At 51.3% G+C, this 15125-nt stretch overlaps 1 protein-coding gene across 1 annotated transcript in view; it reads right to left on the bottom strand.

Annotated features, from left to right (window-relative positions):
* Positions 1-737: 737 nt before the first annotated feature.
* PSEN2 (presenilin 2) overlaps positions 738-15125 on the bottom strand; it is a 39976-nt gene continuing 25588 nt past the window's right edge. Inside the window, exons 5-11 of the mRNA XM_023730925.1 lie at positions 13533-13600; positions 12491-12711; positions 10793-10891; positions 7697-7780; positions 7204-7305; positions 3831-3949; positions 738-1684 (exon numbers count right to left, since the gene is read on the bottom strand). Of these exons, the coding sequence (XP_023586693.1) occupies positions 1529-1684; positions 3831-3949; positions 7204-7305; positions 7697-7780; positions 10793-10891; positions 12491-12711; positions 13533-13600 (849 nt within the window). The 3' untranslated portion in view covers positions 738-1528. The remainder of the gene's footprint in view (positions 1685-3830; positions 3950-7203; positions 7306-7696; positions 7781-10792; positions 10892-12490; positions 12712-13532; positions 13601-15125) is intronic.

A 15125-nucleotide genomic window follows, 5' to 3' on the forward strand; every position in this document is an offset into this window, starting at 1 on the left:
ACAAGTTAGAATTGACTTGATGGCAACTATTTAACTTCTTGGTAGCTTTTAACATCAGGAACTCTCTCTCATCCTCTTAAAACTCTTCCTACTTCTGGCTTTCATGACTGTGATGCCATCACCCCTGTGTCTCTGACTGCTCATCAGTCGTAAGTCACAGCTCTGCAGCTTTCCAACTGCTGGTCCATGGACACGCCACCACCAGGACAGAAGGCAATGGGCCTTCTCAGCCCTCCTCCCACCCCATTCACCAAACAGTCCAGCAAAAAGAAAGCTCCTGTCCAACATCAAAATACACTTTTATTCCTGTCCCAATAAATACCCGGTCACAGCACTCAGATTATTTCTGGAACAAGTGGACAGAGCTACCAGGCTGAACTCCAAACACAGCACCTGTGTTGTCTCAGCTACTCAGCAGCTGTGCTCACTAGCAGCGACAGCTGCCTGCTCTGCATGACTCAGGGAGCTTCAGTCACCATCAAGAGACTCTCCTTGCAGCCCAGCACTGTGTCAGATGCGCAGAGGAAAAGGAAAACCCACCTTGTCCACTCCCCCAACCAAAGTGCCCAGAGCTACGGCCAGAGAAGGAATGGAGAGTGAGCTTCTGAACGTCAGCTCTCACCTGGCCCCCATGCACTGGTTTCTGTTGAGCATGGACACTTGATAAAGGCATCACTGACATTTTGGCAACCACCTTGGAGTGTTTCTGACACGGGGATGTGCTCACAACAGCCTGCTCCACCTCAGAGAGGTCAGATGTCATGCCTCGCTGCTCTCTGAAAACCTTTGCTTAGGAAACTTCCTGGTCAAATAAATAATAGCAGAGAGGGAGGACAGCGAAGCCTCTCTCCTTCATAACTGGGCCTGCAGCACACGTTATCCTGGGAGTGCTGCAGAGATGCAGGGAGAGAGGTCAACACTTACAAACAGACCAAATGACAACATCCCAATGGGGTTCATCTATTTATTGATACTAATATTAAGCCATTTCCCAGCAAGAACTTGATGTCAAAGGAACAGGACTCTGCTTCTAAAGGTAATAAAATAACAATGACATCATAGACAAAGCACTGGGAACATTCCTTGCAGAAAAAAATGGCTTGTCTTCTTTTGCCAGAGTGACAGGTGCTTAGTTGAGTTCCCAAGCATGTACTCCTGGTCCCTAATAGATGAACATCTTCGTTCACATTGACCCTCGGAGAATTCCAGGCCATGAAGTATGAATAGGCATCCTTCTCCACGTCCCCTCCCCGTATCGGGTAACCCTTCTCAGTTCATCTGGATAAATCTGTGTTTCCTGTCAGTGAAGTGAGTGCTGATGATAGGGTGAGCCAAAGTCTGGTGACAAAAACAATTAGCACCAAAAAGCTGGTTCTGCTTCATCTTCACGAAGTAAACACAATGATTTTTATTCTTTTCTTTAAAGGAAAGAAAAGTCTTAAAAATATATGGCACTAGAGTGAAAACTATACAACTGCATCAGGTTAAAATCTCCCACAGCTTCCAGCCCACAGCACTGCGCTTCACGTCAGATATAGAGCTGATGGGAGGCCAAGGTGTCCATGAAAGGGCGAACCAGGTTGTCTGTGGAGAAGTAGAAGATGAGGCCGAACGTGATGGAGATGGGGAGGGCGGGCAGCGCTTTCTTGAACACGGCCAGCAGCAGGAGGGTCAAACACAAACCCTGCAGGACACAGGGGAGGTGGGGGGTGAGGAGGGCGACTCCACCGTGTGGACGTGTAGGGGGAGGAGGGAAGGGAGCACTTCGGAAGGGACTTGATGACAGCCTAGTCCCTGGGCTCAGGAGCTTGTTCAAGGACTTGTCACCCCATTATCTTCCCTGATCCCTGCAACATCTCTGTGAGGTATCACAGGGCAGATGTTCTCACTCTCATCACAACACCCCACACGCTAGTGGGCGAGTCAGAAAGCAGCCTCCTGACTCCAAGGACAGGGCTGTTCTCCCAGACTATGCTGCCTCCCCAGTCTGCCTGTCACAGTCACTCAGGACAGTAAGACGCGTCCCCGGTCTACGTGTCACAGTCACTCAGGACAGTAAGACGCCTCCCCGGTCTGCCTGTCACAGTCACTCAGGACAGTAAGACGCCTCCCCGGTCTGCCTGTCACAGTCACTCAGGACAGTAAGATGCGTCCCCGGTCTGCCTGTCACAGTCACTCAGGACGCTAAGACGCCTCCCCTCAGGGAGCATGTATTTATACAAGAACTGGATGAGCCCAACTGAAATGCTGGGGAGGTTCTCAGCAGCTCACATCAGGGGAATCAATGATGTTATGTGACCCATCCCCTGGGAAGTAGGTGTGGGAGATGCCCATCTCACCTCCCCGGCCAAGGTAGGCAGCGAGCTGGGTGGGGACAAGGAACCAGAGAGCTGGCCTTATCCCTGGGGAAGCAGCAGGCTTCAGATCAGACCATTGGAGGAGGAGGGCCTGGAGGCCTGTCACCCCTGACACTCATTTGTGGGCAGAAACAGAATCTCCAAAAACCTGGGCCACCAGCCTTAATGTGCCCTGCCACATAACACCCAGGGTTTTCCTCAAAGGTGCAGAGCACTGAGAATTCACTACTCTGAGACTCTACCTCCTCTGATCCGAAAAGGAAGACGTCTGAGATGAAATCATAATAGAATGTCTCCCCACTGTGTGTATTTGGCCATGTTAAGTGACTACAGAGGCCAACAAATTTCACTGCTGGGGTTCAAAGCGATGGGGTTGTCCTCCAAACCTCAGAAGACCCTGGAATGCAGAACCTCACGGTGTCCGGGTGGCACAGAGGAGAGGGAAGCATACAGGCTCCAGAGTTAGAGAACTGAGCTTAAATCACAACTTAGTCCCTCACTAGCTTTGTGCCCATGGGTAAGGCTCATAACCTATTTCTAAAAATCTGAGGTAAACATACTCACCACACAGGGTATTGTGAGACAAGCACACAAAACTTTTGGCCAAGTCCTCAGCATGGAGTGCTGCTCAATGAATGTCAGAGCTCCTGGGTCACCCCCTCCCCTTGCACTGTCCTGAACAGTCTGGGGAGGGTCTTGTTGATAACTACCAACCAACCAAGCAGTTGCTGTTGAGTCGATTCTGACTCATGGCGCCCCATGTGTGTCAGAGTAGAACTGTGCTCCACAGGGTTTTCAACGGCTAATTTTTCTGAAGTAGATCACCAGGCCTTTCTTCTGAGATGCCTCTCGGTGAACTCAAACCTCCAACCTTTTGGTTAGCAGCCGAGTGCGTTAACGTACGCACCACTCAGGGACTCCTGTTGACAGCTACCAAAAAAAAAATAAAAATAAAAACAAACCAAACCCGTTGCTGTCGAGTTGATTTCAACTCATAGCGACCCTACAGAACAAAGCAGAACTGCCCCATAGGGTTCCCAAGGAGCGCCTGGTGGATTCAAACTGCCAACCTTTTGTTTAGTAGCCGAGCTCAACCAGTGCACCACCAGGGCTCCAAATCTTTGGTCTTGAGGATCTTCCTGACAGTCCCCCAAACCAAACCAAACCCACTGCTGTCAAGTCAATTCCAACTCATAGTGACCCTGTAGGACAGAGTAGAACTGCCCTATAAGGTTTCCAAGGCTGTAAATCTTTACGGAAGCAGACTGCCACATCTTTCTCCGGCGGAGCTGATATTTGAACCAACGACCTTTCGGTTAGCAGTGAGCACTTAACTACTGCACCAGCAGGCTCCTTTTGACAGCCCCGTCCAGCTCCAATAACTGCTTCTGCTCCCCAGAGGGAGGACTGCACCTGAAAACTCCCTGGGGATCCTGAGGCCCCCTCGTGAAGACCCTGGGGAACACAACTCACAATAAGGATGGCCACGAAGCATGCCAGCGTGGTGTTCCAGTCCCCACTGCCCGTGGCCGCCGCCTTGCCCACCAGCACGCTGTAGAAGATGAAGTCCCCGAGGCCGAGCTTCACGCCCCCTGTGTGGGGAAGAGAAAGCGCACCCATTGGTCTCCGAAGCCCCGAGAGGCTGGCAGAGGGAAGGAAGAGAGGCTAACACTAGGCAGGAAAGCACAGCCCCTCTGCCCGGGCAAGGGAAGGAGGGGCCAGAGCCCTGGGACCTCAGGGGACTGGACAATGTAGAGTCCCTGCCCAGCCTGCTCCCCCTCACATGGACCAGGGGAACAGCCACGCAGACTGGTGACAAAAAACAGGCTGTCCTCTGGAAAATGGCGGCCAGTGGGAAAAGGTGGGGAAACCCGTGGTTTGGGCAACTTACAGCCTGGGCAGTCAAAAGCAGGCATTTCTGATACTCGGGTAAAACCAGGGCTTGGCACTTAGTTGAGCGAAGAAAAGAAAAAATAAAAATATACTGGCCAGCGTTGGGGGAATTGTATACAGTAGCCCCCCTTATCCGCCGTTTCGATTTCTGCGGTTTCAGTTACCTGCAGTCAACCACTGTTCAAAAATGTTAAATGAGTACATAGCATGATGAAATCTCATGCCGTCATTATGTAACTTTTATTACAGTATATTGTTTTTAATCGTTCTATTTTATTATTAGTTATTGTTGTTAATCTCTTACTGTGCTTAATTTATAAATTAAACTTTATCATAGGTATGTATGTATAGGACAAATCGTAGTACATACAGGGTTCGGGACCACTCTTGGTTCAGGCATCCACAGGGGGATCTTGGAATGTATCCCCCACAGGTAAGGGGGGACTACTGTACAACTTAGTGCTAAGTCTGAATTATACATTTTTTCTAGGAATTTTAATTTCACTACTTTCAAGAACATGCAATTGTACATACCTAGATAGAAGGCCTCTGGGGACACCTCCCCAAAAAAAACAGGTAAAATTATTTTGTAATTAGCCTCTACATTACTGATAAGTAAATCAGAGCTTCTAAAATACTTTCATTTTCTTTCATGCAGCTGCCCTGGTGCTCCTGTTTGTGGGATTATTTTGTTCCCATAGACAAGAGAAAGGTTTACATAATAAACTCGCCAAGCAGGCCTGTTGTGAGGACACCCATGGCTGCCTCACCTGTCCACCACTCCTCCCTTCCGAGCTCCAAGCGGAGGGGTCCCGCCTCCTGTTGCCCCACCCTTCCTCCACGACCTCTTCATCAACACCGCATTTGCACCTCTGATTTCAACTGCTCCCCTCAGCTGGCTCCTCCCTCGGTGCCTAATAAACATGTTTAAGTCTTGCTCATCTTAAAAATACTGCTGTCTTTGCCCTGGTCCCTCCCTCTCTAACTGCCCAACCACCCCCCTTCCTGCCTCTCCCTCCCTTTATCTCACTTCTGAAACCTAACCACACCAGGCACCTGCACCCTACCCAGCGACTGGCCCACGAGGGCCCAGGCCATTGCTTGGCTGTCCCAGTGCTTGCAGCACACCCCTCCCCTGTCCAGGTCCAGTCCCTCACACAGGCTACACCTCAGGGTCTTCCATGGGCTCCGGCCCACCCCGTAAGCCCTGGGCTGTCCTTAGCACTCTCCATTCTGGCCCTGCACCTTCCCAGGGGCTCTTCTTCAGGCCCTCGGTTTTGACAACATCTGTATGTTGATGACTCCAATGCCTGGTCTCAAACCCTGGCCCCTCCCCGGAGCCCCTCACCCACTGAGTGTCCACTGGTGTCTCCACCTGAGCGTGTGGCAGACCTTCGTGCTCGCCTGTCCAAAACCGAGCCCGACCTCCCGCACACCTGCCTGACCATGTCTGGGTGGGCATGGTCACTCCCCCCCCCCGCCCCCTCCTCGTGTGTCCCTCACCCAGGGAGTCCTTCAGGGCCGTCCCACACGTGCTCTGGCTAGTCTCTGACCCTGACTCTTGCTCTTCATTCTCTTCTGTCGTCTGGATGAGGGCAGCGCCCCCTCCTGGTCTCCCAGCAGTCCATCCATCCAGATTCCTCCGCACCTCAGTACGGAATGTAGAGCTGCTCATTTTGTTTCCCTGCATAACCACCAGTGGTTCCTGTCACCTCCAGGATAAAACCTGAGCTCTCCCCACCTGTGCCATGCCCTGCAAGGTCTTTCCCAGGCCCCACACCCCAGCTGCTTCCTGCTCACCCCACCTCCTCTGCCCAACCACACCAAGCAGCTCCCTGAAGGCTCACTTCTCCTATCCTCTTTCATCTCTCAGCCTTTGCAAATGCTCTGCCCCTCAGGACCTCCTCAGGCTTAGCCACCTCCCTGGGCTTAAAGAACCTGCAGCTGCTCCAGACTGCTTTACGTGCTCTGCAGTGCTGCTGCCGGCAAGGCTCAATGTGCACTGACTGAATGACTGTGCTAATCCCCCTGGGAAAAGAATCAGGTCTTGAACCACCTCTGCGCTTGTGTTCAAGACTGCCCTCCACAACAGCTACTCATGTCTCCTCAGGCTCTGCCCCGGGGAGGCATCCCCCCAAGTCTGCCCCCTGCTCTGTGCTCCACGGCCTACTGGCAGACACAGTACAGAGGCTGTGACCTGCCAGCCCAGCCCTTCCTTGGAGCCCGAAGCCCACCTGCCTCCCTTATAGCTGCACAGGGACCTCCTACAGGCCCCTCAAGGGTGGGACACCCAGATGGAATTCTCACCAGCCACAACTTGTCCCCTCCCAGTGGCATCCATCCTCCCATGCAGTGTAAAACCCTCCTGTGGCTCCGTCTACTGCTGGGATACCCCCGGACCCTCACCTTGATCTGGAAGGCCCCCCTCGCTGCACCCCCGCACCGTGGGCCCAGCGCACCTTTACCTCCTCTAATCATGGCAGCCCCTGCCTGGGGGTCTCCTAGTGCAGGCCCCTCAGCGGACACGCTCTTCCTGGGCTGCCTCTCACCTGCTTACTGCTGTGGGCTCGCCTCAGAAGTTACTTCCTCAGATAACCTTCTCTGACCCCTTCGGACCAGGCCACGCCCCGACCTGCTCTCCTGGCACCTATGTTCTCCTTCACAGTCCTGTGTGTGACTAATGCCCCTCGCCCCGTTAGACTGTAAGGCCCAGGAGAACAGGGTGCTTTCTCCCCTGCACCCCAGCACAGCCAGGACTCAGTAAAAATCTGTTAAATAAATGGTTCAGCTTCAACACAAAAGCTCCTGTGGCCGCCAGCCAGGCCCCACCTTTGCAGATTTCTTCATGACTTTTGTAAAGACGGCTTTGAAATGAAAAGGGGCTTCTCCCCTCACACCCTTCCCCTGGCCCCATCCTTGGCTGACGCCGACCATCTGAACACGGGCACCTTACTTTCCTCCTCTTCCTCCAGCTCCTCCCCCAGGTAGCCAGGCAGGGGGGGTTCAAAGACTTCTGGGTACGAGGGCTCCCCAAAACTGTCATAGGAGTCTTCTTCTGGGTGTCGGTCATGGTGGTGAGGAGGTGGCAAAAAGAGAAACAAGCACAGTCAAAGGGCATCCCTCGGCTCTGGGGAACAAAGCCCCGGGGGGTGGGGTATGGCCCAATCACTGCAGGACCCCAGTGCTCCCCACCCACACCCACCATCCTCAGCAGCCCCTGGAACCTGAAAGGGAATGCAGCCAAGTGAGGGTGGGTCAAGAGCCGACGAGCCAACCCTGCCCAGTCTCTAAGACGTGTGCCCAGGAGGGCTGCCCCAATGCTCTCCAGAGAGGCCAAGCCAGGCAGAGCTGGGGACAGGATGCAGAACATGGCGCCTGTCGCCCACACAGGTGGGGTGCAGATGAGGAGCTACCTCCCAATTCTGACAGGCCCCCGGGACACTCACCCATCTCTGGATCATAGGGGAGCTGGAGGGCTCCCTGGGAGGAGAGGTCCGGCTTGGCCATGCCCACTGTCCACACCATGGCAGCTGCAGGAAGGAGAACAGGAAGTGCTAACTTGGGCTGTCCTCAGGCCTGGAAGGCAGGGGGCCAGTCTTTGCCCCCAGGAAGCCAACACAAGACCCTAAGTTTACGTGGTATTTGTCTATATACATGGTTAGGAGGCCCTTGTGGGGCGGGGCCTGGACTCATTGACCAGGTGTGGGCAATCAATGCCTTTTCCTTTTTTTTCTCCCCCCTCCTCACAACTGCCTCACAAACAAGCTCCCTAGGTAATGCTAATGGTTAAGTGCTCAGCTAATAACTGAAAGATTGATGGTTCGAGTCCACTCAGGGGCGCCTCAGAAGAAAGGCCTGGTGATCTGTTGTTGTCATTGTTAGGTGCCGTTGAGTTTGTTCTGACTCATAGCGACCCTATGTACAACACAACAAAACACTGCCCAGTCCTACACCATCCTCACAATCGTTATGCTTAAGCCCACTGTTGCAGCCACTGTGTCAGTCCATCTCACTGAGGGTGTTCCTTTTTTTCACTGACCCTCGACTTTACCAAGCATGATGTCCTTCTCCAGGGACATCCAAAAAACCAGTCACTGAAAAATCTGTGGAGCACAGTTCTACTCTGCACACATGGGGTCACCATGAGTTGGAATCAACTCAACAGCAATTGCTTTGGGTCGTTTTTTACCCAGAAACTGCAACAATATTAGTGAAGAGTTTTGTGAATTAACTGTCTTTTGTATCTCTAGCCTGGAACTATCTCAACTTACCACCCAATACCTCCAACTCTCCACCTGAATGTCTGATGAGCACCTCAAACTTAACACGCCCAAAACATACTCTCGAACCCATCCCCCCAAACCTGCCCCATCACGTCTTCTTCCTCTCAGTAAATGGCAGCTCCACCCTATTAGCTGCTCAGGCCAAGGCACCAATGTCATTCTTGACTCTCTCACACCCTAGCCATCCACACATTTGTCAGTTTTGCCCCCAAAAATCCAACCACCTCTCACCACCTCTACTGCTGCCCCTGGTCCAAACCCCATCGTCTCTTTCCTGGGTTATTATTTATACAGCCGCCAAGTCTCCTGCTTCCACTCTTGTCCCCCATATGTTTTATTCTCCACTCAATAACCTGTGTTACATAAAGTCAGGTGGGCCTAAAATGTTTCAATGGCTTTACCTCTCACTCAGGAGTAAGAGCCAACGTCCTCGTCACAGCCTGCATGGTAAGAGTGGCCTGGACCCTCCCCATTTCTCCAACCTCTTCTCCCCCTCCCATCCCTACTCCCTCTGCTCCAGCCACACTGGACCCCTGGGCTCCCTCAATGCACAGGCACACTGCCTCAGGGCCTTTGCGCCTGCTGCTGTTCCTTCTGCCTGGAACGCTCTGCCCCCAGATTTACCTAAGTCAGGCCTCTGGTCAAATATCAGCCTTATTAGAGAGAGTGTCCCTGACCACCTATGTGAAATAGCACCCAACCCCACCCACCCTGAAGCCCTTCGCTCCCTTACCTGCTTTACTTTTCTTCACAGGACTTACCACCTCCTCACTTACGTGTTTGTCTATTTCATTACTGTCTGTCTCCCTTCTAGAAAGTGAGCAACGTCAGAGCAGACTTCACTTTGTTCCCTGGGGAGTCCCCGGAGCACAGACACTCAACACAGACGACTGTCCCAGGCACGACCCTCAGCCTTTACACACGTGACCCATCTCATCCCCCGAAAGGGCCTGCCACGTGCGTCCATGCCCTGGGACAGGCTGCTTACCGTCTCCCATCACAAGCTTGATGCTTCCCTTGTATAGAAATTATCTAGCACTTTGTAGCCCGTCAAGAAACTGTTTCCCTGGGCTCAGGGTCCCCCGTACCATGCAGACCCCAAAAACGTACAAACAAAAAAAACCCAAACCCACTGCTGTCGAGTCGATTCCGACTCATAGTGACCCTATAGGACAGGGAAGAACTGCCTCATAGGGTTTCCAAGGCTGTAATCTTTATGGAAGCAGACTGCCACATCTTTCTCCCGAGGAGCCACGGATAGGTTCCAACCACTGACCTTTTGGTTAGCAGCTGAGCGCTTTAACCATTGCCCCAGAGCTCCAGAAACGTAAGCCCTCTGTTTAAATAAGCTCCCCCTTCTCAGTGATGGGGGGAGGAGGGGTACAAGCCACAGGGCTGTGGGCTCCCTGGGGGCAGGGGCCATGTGGGTCTTGCATCCCACTGCAATGACTGGCACAGTACCTGCCACAGAGTGGGGACTTGACACAAGTGTGTTTGATGCGTACATAAACCCAAATCCCTACACACTGTTGCTGAGGCCAGGGACAAGACTGTGCACCTGCCCTTCAGAGCTGGGTAACTTCAGGCAGCCACGTGCTGTCAAGGAAAAACCAGTTGCCACGGAGTCAGTTCTGCCTCATGGTGACCCTACGTGTGTCAGAGCAGAACAGTGCTCCCCAGGGTTTTCAACGGCTGGTATTTTTGAAGCAGGTGGCCAGGCCTTTCTACTGAGGCACTTCAGCGGACTTGAATCTCCAAACTTTTGGTTAGCAGCTGGGCACATTAACCGTTTGCACCATCTAGGGACTGTCAAGGAAGCCCAGAGAAAACCAGGAGACCCCTGCTCCCCTAGACCCCTGCCCCGAAGAATATCCACAAAGCCCTTTCTCTGGAGCCTGGAGGGAGCCTGGAGGGGCTGGGCGCAGGGCTTCAAAGACTGCAGGCTCACAGAACCATAGCCTGTGCCCACCACAGGCCACTGGAGGACGGGTGGGATGAAGGGGCGTGGATGGACTACGTCCCCTCTGATGCACCTTCCTGCTCTAACACCGCAGGCCATCTCCTGTGCAGTGGCAGATACAGCCTACCTTCATCTCTGCAAGGGGGACACCCTCCTGGGATCATCAAGGCCACCCCTCCCCTTGGGCCCGGAAAAGGACAACTGTCTTAGTCACTCTGAAAGCCACAGGCAGGAGGGGTCCCTTGCCTCACTGCTGGCACTTCCTGGCCCCCCGTCAGGCAGAGGCATGGGCTACTCACAAGAGTATATCAGGGCAGGGAAGATGGGCTCATTTCTCTCCTGGGCGGTTTCCACCAGCATCCGCAGCGGCCCTTTGGGGCACAGCACAGCCACAAGATCTGGGAAAACAAAGAGTCCTCGTCACATGAAAAAGACATTTATTCCCAAATGGTCCCCAGAGAGAGGAGCCACCCCCTGACATACAAGCAAGAGATGAACTGTCCCAGGGCCCCTGAGTGAGGGTCATCACGCATCCTGCAGTTCAGCTGGCACCCGAAACCTGCGAGGTTCCAGTCACAGCTACAGCGTCGGCTCCTGCTGGAGCCCAGAGTGGGGTCTCAAAGGAGTAACTGCCAGGTGGTGCAAACAGCTAATACACTCAGCTGCTAACTGAAAGGCTGGAGGTTTGGGTCCACTCAGAGGCACCTCAGAAGAAAGGCCTGACGATCTACGTCCAAAAAAATCAGCCACTGAAAACCCTAAGGAGTGCAGTTCTACTCTGATACACACGGTGTCACCAGCAGTCAAAGTCTACTCAGTGGCAACTCGCGCTGCTGCAAACCAGGAAACCTAGACTGTGTGCCTAGAAGTCAAGCAAGACTTGGGTTCGAATTCCACTTTGCTGAGCCTCAACTTCCTTTTCTTTAAAATGGAAGTAATAACACTAGTAACAGTAATCATGCTAATATCAATTAAATTAATATTTTGGGGTGCTCATTATTTATAGGCACTGTGCCAAATGCACTTAGGGTTGTTCTGCAAATAACTTAGTGTGTAAAGTGCTTAACGGTGCCTGGCACAAAATAAGTGTTCAATAAACGTTTGCTATAATCAGTAACCATGTCAGTAACAACGGAAAATAAGGAGTTCTATAGATTTTATCTCTAATAATATAATATAATAACGGGTTTTATTTCTAGAACACCATGAGTCTATGGGACTCCATGTGCTTATGAAGGCGAACCTCTCAGAAGGGAGACCATCAGGATATCCTTGGGAAGGAGGTGACTTTCTACCACCTGCCACCCTGTGCATCAGTAAGGAAGACCTGGCATGAAGTGTCGTCACGACTGCTCACCTCACATACTGTCTGTAAGGAGGGAGTCCTTCTGACAAGGCCAGCGGCCATGATCTTCCTCATTTCTCTCCCTGCCAGCATCTGTAGGTCTCAGAACAAACCACTGCCCCGCTCAAGCCTGCTATTTGTCAGCAGGGTTAAAGAGTTACAATTCCACCTAGGTACACACCAGAATGTCTGACACCCCCACCTCGGGTGCTCAGAGTAAAAAGAAATCTACATGGTGCTTCCTGTAGTGGGTCACGCAACCCCTGGAGGCCCTTTTTGTCCCTCAGCTATGGTGCTAGGTGCAGCACGCATAGCAGAACTTTCCAGCTCACCTAACTAAGCCTACCTAGCCGGGGGACTGGCATAAGGCAGGCCCTTGGGTCTCCTGCCTACGGTACATAGTGTGGCACGTGTACAAGAGTCTTCCATCTCCACCGGACAGCTTCTGAGCTGCGGGCACTGCTCGTTATGAATTTTTCCTGTTGTGTGCTGTCTGCTTCTTGCTGTAAGTAATAAAAGCTACTTGCCACATGCTAATGCTGACTGGAAGGATGTGATATTCATGGAGAAATCAGTATTAGTGATTGCTGCCCTTTTTCTAATGGCCTTCTGGCTATTTAGAAACCCAGGACAACCTGTGAGTGTAACACACCATATACAGAGATGGCACCCAAGATGACCCAGGCGGACCACTCCGGGAGGTACTTGATGAACACCAAGGCCATGAGCGCGCTGATCATGATGAGGTAGGCCTGCTGCAACATGAGGGGGCCCTTCCAGTGGATGCACACCATGCCCACCGCCCCGAAGTTCCAGACGGTCAGGAAGAGGGTGGGGTAGTCCATGGCCACGTTGTAGGTCTTGAGCACTTCGCTGCAGGGACCAAGACAGAGCCCAGGAAGAGGTGAGACCCTGACACAGGTTAACAGCCCCTGCTCTTCAGCCTGGGTTCTTCCAACCTCTGGCCTTATTTACTAATATCCCTTCTCCCCATTCCCATTTGCCCTACAACTAATCACCTGACATATTTTCTGGAACAAGGTGGGGTGTAAAGCGACGACTCATGCTTGGGAAGGTTCATATAAACATGCACTGGCATGACCTGGAAGACCCTTCTGCATAGGGAAAAGGTCCTTGGAATGTGTTTTCTTGGTAGAAAAAGTGGTTAACACGCTTGGCTGCTAAGACAGGTTGGATGTTTGAGTCTACCCAGAGGTGCTGTGGAAGAAATGCCTGGCAATCTACTTCTGAAAAATCAGCGATTGAAAGCTCTATGGAACACAGTTCTACACTGACATGCATGCAGTCACCATGAGTTGGTTTGTCAGGCTCTTTGGGCCCCTGGGTCAGGCTGATATGCCAAATCAAGGGGCAATAGCACAGGTAACTCTTCCCATAAACTAGGAAGTACCCAGGCATAGTCAAAAGAGAAGAACTTAAATTTTGAGGGGTTTCCACCCACCTTGGGTTCACAGAGAGCCTCCTCCAAGATGGCTTTGCTTGTTTTAAGTCAGGAACCAGACAGACATGTGGCCCCCCACAGATCCCCACTCGCCCTCCCTGTTGAGAAGGCCATGGGAGGAGCCCAGAGCCTGCACTCCCAGAACAGCTGATACTAGGGAGGTCTGGAGCACAACCATCACCCTTGCACGCCCAGGTCCTTCTAGTCACTCTTGCTACCAGCAGCCACTTACCCAAGGTAGATGTAAGTAAAGAGGAACAGCAACATCAGGGAGGACATGATCAACCAGCCATGGATAAACTAGACAACAGGAGACAGAACGATCATGAGGCATCCCCGAGCCCATAAAACCACAGGCCCCTCCATTCCTGTCCTGATGTCCAAAGCTGAAGGTCTTTATAGTAATATTTCATGACAGTGCTGGAAGATTGTTATGAGTTGAACTGTGTCCCCCCAAAATTACATGGAGGTCCTAATCTCTGGAAATATGACCTTGTTTGGAAATACGGGCATTCTTTCGTTATGTTAATGAGGCCATGCCAAGTAGGGTGGGTCCTAAACCTAATCATTTCTGAGAGGTGTCTTATAAAAAGAACAGAAGAGACACAGAGACACACACGGGGGAAGGCAGGTGCCAAGGACACCAAGGAACTCCTGGGGCCTTCCCTAGAGCTGATGCCCTGAATTCAGACTTCTCGCCTCCAAAACTGTAAGACAATACACTCCTGCTCTTTAAAGACACCCCTTGTGGCATCTGTGTTACAGCAGTACTGGCAAACTAAGACAGGGTCCTGGGTGGCCATTTTCTAGATGAGGTGAGGAGGTCACAGAAATTCAAAGAATCCTCTTGAGCTCATCCAGTGAGTGCGTGAAGGAGATGAGATGAAGTTTTATGTCAACCAACAGGTGCACCAGTGCTCTCTCCACCTATTTACACACCCATTTAGAAAGACCATTTCAGACGTTTGTTACAAGGCAGGCGCTGCTCTAGGCTCTGGGGATAAAACTAGCAAAGTCTTTGCCCACATGTAAAGCACTCCAGCGTGAGGGGAGACAATGAACAAATCCATAAATACACAATGTATGAGCAGGTAGCGATAAATGCTACCAAAACAAACAAACAAACAGGCAGGATAATGTGACAGAAACTCATGGTGGTGCTATTTTGCAGAGTGATAGAGGCAGGTCTTGAGGGAAGTTTTTGTTTTTTTTAATTGTGGTAAATAGATATGTAACAACAAAACATTTGCCATTTCAATATTTCTCACATGTACAATTCAGTGACATTAATTAGTCAACACATTGTGCAATCATCATCACTACTGTTTCCAAATTTTTCCATCACCCTTAACAGAAACTCAGTGTCCCCTAAGCAATGACTCCCCTTTCCCCCTCCCGTCCACCCCTGGTAATCACTAATAAACTTTGATCTCTGTCTACTGCGTATCTGCATCTGCCTATTTTAGACATTTCACAGAAGTGGGATCAGACAATATCTGTTCTTTTGTGACTGACTTATTTCACTCAGCATGATGTTTTCAAGGCTCATCCGTGCTGTGGCATGCATCAGGACTTCATTTCTCTTTATGGCACAGTAACCTTCCATTGCATGTATGCACCATATTTTGTTGATCTACTCATCTGCTGATGGACATTTAGGCTATTTCCACCTTTTGGCTACTGTGAATAGTGCTGCAATGAACTCTGGTGTAAAGGGGACTTTTTTATTTTTTTTTATTTTATTGTACTTCAGGTGAAGGCTTACAGAACAAATAGTTTCTCATGAAACAGTAGTACACATGTTGTTTTATGACATTGGTTAACA

Source organism: Trichechus manatus, unplaced genomic scaffold (genome assembly GCF_000243295.1).
Source record: "Trichechus manatus latirostris isolate Lorelei unplaced genomic scaffold, TriManLat1.0 scaffold00039, whole genome shotgun sequence".
NCBI lineage: Eukaryota > Metazoa > Chordata > Mammalia > Sirenia > Trichechidae > Trichechus > Trichechus manatus.